Source organism: Harpegnathos saltator, unplaced genomic scaffold (genome assembly GCF_003227715.2).
Source record: "Harpegnathos saltator strain DR-91 unplaced genomic scaffold, Hsal_v8.6 scaffold47, whole genome shotgun sequence".
Taxonomy (NCBI): Eukaryota; Metazoa; Arthropoda; class Insecta; order Hymenoptera; family Formicidae; genus Harpegnathos; species Harpegnathos saltator.
In genome coordinates this window covers 237,651-244,868 of record NW_020230283.1, presented here as the reverse complement: position 1 = coordinate 244,868, position 7,218 = coordinate 237,651, and the positions used below count along the sequence as shown (strand labels likewise).

General features: G+C 31.9%; 1 protein-coding gene across 2 annotated transcripts; it reads right to left on the bottom strand.

The window, feature by feature from the left end:
• Positions 1-2,085: 2,085 nt before the first annotated feature.
• On the bottom strand, positions 2,086-3,570 carry LOC105181079 (uncharacterized). Of its 2 annotated transcripts, none has more exons than XM_019840437.2 (2): positions 2,822-3,570; positions 2,086-2,716 (listed from the first exon to the last, which is right to left on the bottom strand). In XM_019840437.2, exons 1-2 carry the CDS (start codon positions 3,399-3,401, stop codon positions 2,118-2,120), a joined length of 1,179 nt encoding a protein of 392 aa, XP_019695996.2. In that variant the 5' UTR covers positions 3,402-3,570; the 3' UTR covers positions 2,086-2,117. The 2 variants fall into 2 exon arrangements, with proteins under 2 accessions (XP_019695996.2, XP_025157985.1); XM_025302200.1 differs by having other exon boundaries at positions 2,086-3,212; positions 3,454-3,570.
• Between the last annotated feature and the right edge of the window lie 3,648 nt (positions 3,571-7,218).

Genomic DNA, 7,218 nt, shown 5'->3' with positions numbered 1-7,218 from the left:
TGGTGAGAGGCGAGGGGACTCACCTAAAACAAGCACTCCGATGGTGAGAGGCGAGGGGTCTCACCTAAAAAAAGCACCCCAAAGGGAACAGAAAGCTACTACGTCCTCGTCGTTGTTCCTGGGTAACGCTAAAAGTAGTTTCTCGGAAAAATTCAACGCTATCTATCACGAATGAAAAAAATTGTTTCCATAAAAACTTCACGTAAAATCTAATTCTGCAATGAAAAATGTGGGTTCTCATTTGAGATTTGAACGTTACCACCCACCCTACCCCGAAGGGATGGAGGGAATAACTGTTATTATGTTTTTTAAAAATATTTTTAAAAATATTGAACAGGTATTTTTTTATTTTTTAGTCCAATGATCATTTCTGGAGAATTGCAGAAAATCTAATTTTTTGCGATTACAGCGCCATCTGTCACGAATCAAAAAAAAAGTTTCGGACAAAACTTACGTATTTTGTGGCGTAGAATCCGAATCTGCAATAAAAAATGGGGGTTCCCATTTAAGATTTAAAAGTTGCCCCCTATCCCCACCCCCGGGAGTAGGGTGGGAGGTCGAATTTGATATCATTGGATGTCCCCCTTCGAGACGAACAAATTTCATTACCCACTTTTTTTGATCCGACATGTAGTTTTCCAGATATTACGATTTGTCAGGTTAAATGGGACACCCTGTATATCTGAATATATTGAACATAATGAATTTTTAAAAAATTTTTTTAATAAAATAGATATTTTTTGTCGAAGTTATGCTATATTTCTTATTGCAAAAGTATTGCGACAGCACTAAAGATATACACCAAAATACACTTCCTAAAATAACGCGATGTTGCAGCAACTGTCATAACTGCGACGCAATAATCAATATACATATGAATAAAAATTTTTGGCGAATTTGATGCAAAGAAGTAATATGGTAAGACCCGAATATATAAATATTTTTAGTAAGATAAAATTTTCTTGTGTCAACATATTTTTTCTCCCGATATACAATTATGATATCACTTTGATAACATACCGTAAGGAATATGCAAAGTGTATTGCTATTGCATATTTATACACGCACATATACAAGGTGTTCAGAATCTTTTAGAAATGAAGAATTATGAAGATTAATCAGATAAAACTGAGAAAAAGATCAAGTACCTTTTGTAAATCAAGTACATTTTGTAAATAAGTACGCAAATTTTCAAATAATCAATTAAAAGAGTCCTCAAGTGTGATAATTTTCAATCATTAATAACTTAATCAATAATTTTTGCATTCATCCAATATTTTCACTCGTCCATCCACGATTAAAAAAGATTCTTTTTATATATAGCGTTACGAGAAATACTGCCTCAGTTCGGAGTAAAAATTGTGGATCCTTTATTGGGTTATACGCCGTGTCAATTCGGTTACTCAGACTTCGACATCGACCGCGACACTATAACTTATAAACATCATCCAACTTTGATCCTAATCTTTCGCATTTGGATTACGACACAAGCATTAAAAAATTAAATGCTAACTGTATATTATGACTTCCCCAAATATTCAATAATTAAAAATTAATTTACCCGATGAAAAGCGTTTTCAAAATGCAATCTGTCTAGAAATCCATATATTTTTAGTATAAATATACTTTAATTTATGTACTTCAATTAATAGATTAAATAGATTAAATATATTATATCCAAAGGTATATTTTTAAGCAGTTTTATAGAATTATTAAACAAACCGTTTTGGGATACTTTTGTACGCTCGATGTATATATCTTTATTATTTTTAATATGTTTGAGTAAAAAGCGACACAAGAGTTATTATGTTCTTTATTAAAAATATCCATAATTAACAAAGCAAAGTATATAACACAATAGCAAACAAAGCAATCTATATAACAAATATAGTATGCATGAAATACATAACATTATAATAAAGTAGTAACATTATAATAAAGTAGTAATTATAAATAGAAATTCCGTATAAAAAATTCATAATTCATAAAACTATAGTCTCTCTCTTATATTTTTTATAATAATATTGTCAAAGTAATATTATAATTATAGATAAGAGCTTTAAATATTTAAATAAGATAGTCCCGGCAAAGTCTATCATAGATGATTCTAAAGATGACTATTTACATTGCTTCAAATTATGATAGACAATTAAATAAACATTACGATAGTAGACAGAACCTGTCGTCAAGCATCTCCATGGTCTAAGGGATTTGAAATTATTTCGGCCATTATATATAGGTTCTATATGTAGAAGTTTTTTATTCATTTTTATGTATGCTTTCCCTTTAGTTTCCGAAGTTGCAGCCAGAAGAAATGGACACTTAATTTTATTTATTATCTTTATAAAATCACCGACTGCTTCTTTAAGAAAATCTTCAGATATAACCATATTTGGTTGTTTATACGATGGGGTCTTTGTGTAATTCAAATACGTCATAGAATGAATCTCATATTTATGTTCACGCCCATAATATTCCTTTTGACAACGATTACAGACTCTGATATTTCCATTACTAGCTTGCATTGTTGGTCCTACCATTACAACTGTTAGCTGACCTATACTAGGACGCAAATGCAAAAGTAGTTCCCAAGGATCCACATATTTTCTTCCAAGGTAGCTTGATGTTATTATATGAACAACGAATTCGCTTAGGTTTATGTTTAGAAGATGTAATAAATTCGCCTTCTTCATCGCATAATAGAATGTTAACGGTCCTGACAGGTAATCAGAGTAGATATATTCAAAACTCTTCCATCCTTGACGGTCACTTTGCGCATTTGGACGTACATACATGTATTCCGTAATAAAGCTATTCATACCTCTTATATTTCTCTGTTGCCTACTATCAGAAAACCTGGTAAACGTCAGCTGGCCTATACAAGGATCAGCTTTATCAATCCAGAGACTTATGATATCTAGATTGAGTTGAAACATCAACTTCCGGCAATGTTCTCTTGTATGTTCGTTCAGAAATTCTTCTTCATGTTCATTGCAATAGTAGTCAGACTGACATATTTTGCACGAGCGCAATTGCACTTGCTGATGACAAATGCGACACGATTTTGCAAAAAGAATCATTTGTTCTTCGTACGGTTTCAGTTGACGTGGCGATATTTGTTTGAGTTTATTCAAAATCGTCACCCGTGAGTTGACCCATTCGGTTATGTTTAAAGAAGAACTGTGAAGAAGTACTTTATATTTCGCTGGAAGCTGTAATATATAACCACAAAATTGTATATGCTTTCCTTTATGCTCCTCTCTGTGTTTTGTATTACAGTAATAAATCATAAGGCACTTAGAACATGTTACAAAAGTGCCATTATCCGTCTTCGTGCAAACGTGACAAACGTTTGGATGAAAGAAATTATTATAATTTTTAAGTCCACTAATCTGATTCATCGCTTTTTCTAAGGTAATTGTGAGATAATATATGATGTTGTATCCTGCTTACCTGATTAAACAGATACTTTTATTAATTGAATTTAAGAGTAATTAATGTGTGCTACTGTACTTTAGCAGAAAAAAAGAAGTCCTGTTTGCACAGTTTAGTCGATGATAGTTAGGAGAACACTAAGAAAGTATTTTGTCAAGATTTCTTGCGTGCTTCGAATGTTGTTTACAAACTGAGTTTGATTTGAAGGCGTATTGTATGATAAATATCTGATGTTACATATAATGCGGCCAACAAAAGAATATCATATTTATAGAAAATCTGATTTTATTATTATTTAACTCGCTCCGTACGAAGAAAGAAAAGACAGAATGAGAGAGACGAGTTTATGTTTTTAAATTACGGAATTATTACAGTTATTGAACATTTTAACAACTTAATTAATGGTTAGGAAAAGCAAGCATATTAGAAACATTTTTGCTAGAGGTGTACCTTACTTACGAACATGTACGGATGTCAGTAGAAAGATTGTTGGGCATTTTTTTCTATGAGATTTGAGACGTTTTATTTTGCCTAATAGAAAAGTTCTCTCATTATAGAAAACAAATCTCTTACTGGAACCTAACTTAGACTCTTACTGGATTAAACAGATATATTCCGAAACTCACACGAAAAATTGCAGATAACCTTTCAGTTTATTTGCGATATAAAAAAAAATATTTCTTTCGTCAGAGTATACATTGTATATGTGTGTGCGTTGCTAATGTATATTATGTAAATTCTCTTTTTACTTACATATATTTAAATAGATATTTCGATAATATAAATAGACATTTCGATAAATGTTTCAAGAAAAAATTTTATGAAATCGAATGCAAATAAATAAAATTGTAAGAGCCGACGAATAAATAATTTTCTTGAGTAAAGTTTTCTTCAAAATATTTTTTAAGATAAAATTTCTTTTAATATTCTTCTAAAATTTTTTAAGATATTTTCTCTTTCGATGTACAAATATAACGTCACTTTGATAATATTATTCTAAGGAATGTACAAAATAAATTGCTATTATATCTCTGAATGTGTAATGAATTTTTTTAATAAAAAGGATATTGTTTGTCGGAGTTATGTTATATTTCTTACTAAAAAAAGTACCGACAATACTAAAGATATATACCAAACACCTTCTAAAATGATACACGTAATATTGCAGCAACTGTCATAACTGCAACGCAGTAATCGATATATATTTGAATAAAAATTTTTAGTGAATTCTATGCAAAGAAATAATATGGTAAGAGCCGAATATATAATTTTTTCATTAAAATAAAATTTTCTTGTACCAATATATTTTTTCTCCCGATATACCATTATGATATCACTTTGATAACATACCGTAAGGAATATACAAAGGGTACTGCTATTGCATATTTATACATTCATATACCAGGTATGTAAATATGAAACTGGAATTTTTATATAAAAAATACATGTTTATTGTATGAAAATGATAAAAAATATTTTATTCAAAGTATTGCCCATCGCTAGCAATACATTTTTCCCACCCATCTGACAATTTGTGGATGCCACGCCAAAAAAACTGTTGCTCTTTTGAGGCAAACCAGTCATCGAGCCATTTTCGTACATTTTCGTAAGAAATGAAGCACTGTTTAGCAAGTGCGTGTCCCATCGATGCAAATAAGTAGTAATCGGACGGAGCCAAGTCTGGTGAGTAAGCCGCATGCGAAAATATTTCCCAATTAACGCCTCAATCGTTTCCTTGACCAGTTTTGCTGTGTGTGATGGTGCATTATCATGAAGCAAAATCACTTTGTGTTGCCCTTTTTGATATTCTGGTCGTTTTTCATGCAAAGCTTGATTCAAATCGATCATTTGTTGTCGGTAGCGTTCAGTATGAACGGTTTCGCCAGGTTTTAGCAGCTCATAATAGATCACACCCTTCTGATCCCACCAAACACAGAGCATTGTCTTCCGTCCATAGCGATTTAGCCTTGCAGTCGATGTCGATGGTTCGCCTGGAGTTGCCCATGATCTTTTACGCTTAGGATTCTCAAAATATATCCATTTTTCATCGCCAGTCACAATTCGATGGAGAAATGACTTTCTTTTGTACCTGACGAGCAGCATTTCGCAAGTGGTTTTTCGATTTTCCTGCTGTCTTTCATTCAGTTCATGTGGAACCCATCTTCCCATCTTCTGGATCTTTCTCATGGCTTTCAAACGCATGGAGACGGCTTCTTGTGTCACATTTAATTGATCCACGAGTTGTTGTTGCGTTTGAGCGTCAGAGGATGACGCTGGATGACGTTGGATGAGGAATCCAACAATGCTTGCAATTCGCTGTCTTCAAACTTTTTCGGTGGTCTTCCACGTTCTTCGTTTCTTACGTCAAAATCGCCACATTTGAATTTTTTAAACCACTCAAAGCACTGTGATTTACCAAGAGCATGCTCACCATAAGCTTCGACAAGCATTCGATGCGATTCTGTAGCAGTTTTCTTCAAATGGTAATAGAAAATCAATGCTGTCCGCAAATCGTAGTTTCCAGGCACAAAATTCGACATGTTCAACGCTATTACAAACTACGTTGTTATATGAAACTTGTATTGTTGTGAGTTGAAAATCTTTGTCAGATGTCAAAAAATGGAAATGGTGCCAATGACGCGGTTTGACGGTAACTACATTGACAGCTAGGGCCATCTATAGGTAAATTCCGGTTTCATATTTACGACCTGGTATATATAGGGTGTTCGGTATCTTTTGGAAACGAAAAAATTGTGAAGATTAATCAGATGAATCTGAGAAAAAAAGTCAAGCATCATTTTGCAAATAAGTACGCAAATTTTCAAGTAATCAATTAAAAGAGCCCTTAAATGTGGCCAACCAATTTTTCATCATTAATAACTTAATTAATAACTTTTGCACTCACCCAATATTTTCACTGGTTCATCCACGATTAAACAGAATTCATTTTATATGTAGCGTTACGAGAAATATACTGCCTCAGTTCGGAGTAAAAACTGTAGATCCCTTATTGGGTTATACGCCGTGTCAATTCGGTCACTGAGACTTCGACATCAACCGCGACACTATGACTTATAAACATCATCCAACTTTGATCCTAATCATTCGCGATTGGATTATGAGCGACACAAGCATTAAAAAATTAAATACTGTATATTATGACTTCCTCAAATATTCAATAACTAATTCAAAAATTAATTTAGCCGATGAAAAGCGTTTTCAAAATGCAATTTATCTAGAAATCCATATATTTTTAGTGTAATATACTTTATAATTTATATATTTCAATTAATAGATTAAATATATTATATCCAAAGGTATACTTTTAAGCAATTTTATAGAACCGTTAAACAAACCGTTTTGGAATACTTTTGTACGCTCGATGTACATGCCTTTGTTATCTTTTAATATGTTTTGAGTAAAAAGCGACACAAGAGTTATTAATTATATGCTTTATTAAAAATGTCCACAATTCACAAAGTAACTATATAACAAATATAATACGTATGAAATACATAACAATGTAATAAATTAGTAATATAAATAGAAATTCGTATAAAAAATCCATAATTCATAAAACTATAGTCTCTCACTTATATTTTTTATAATAATATTAGCAAAGTAATATTATAATTGTAGATAAGAGCTTTAAACATTTAAATTACATGGCCTCGGTAAAGGCATATCTGTCACAGATGACTCTAAGAATGACTATTTATATTACGTTAAATTACGATAGACAGTTAAATAAACATTACGATAGTAAACAGAACCTGTCACCAA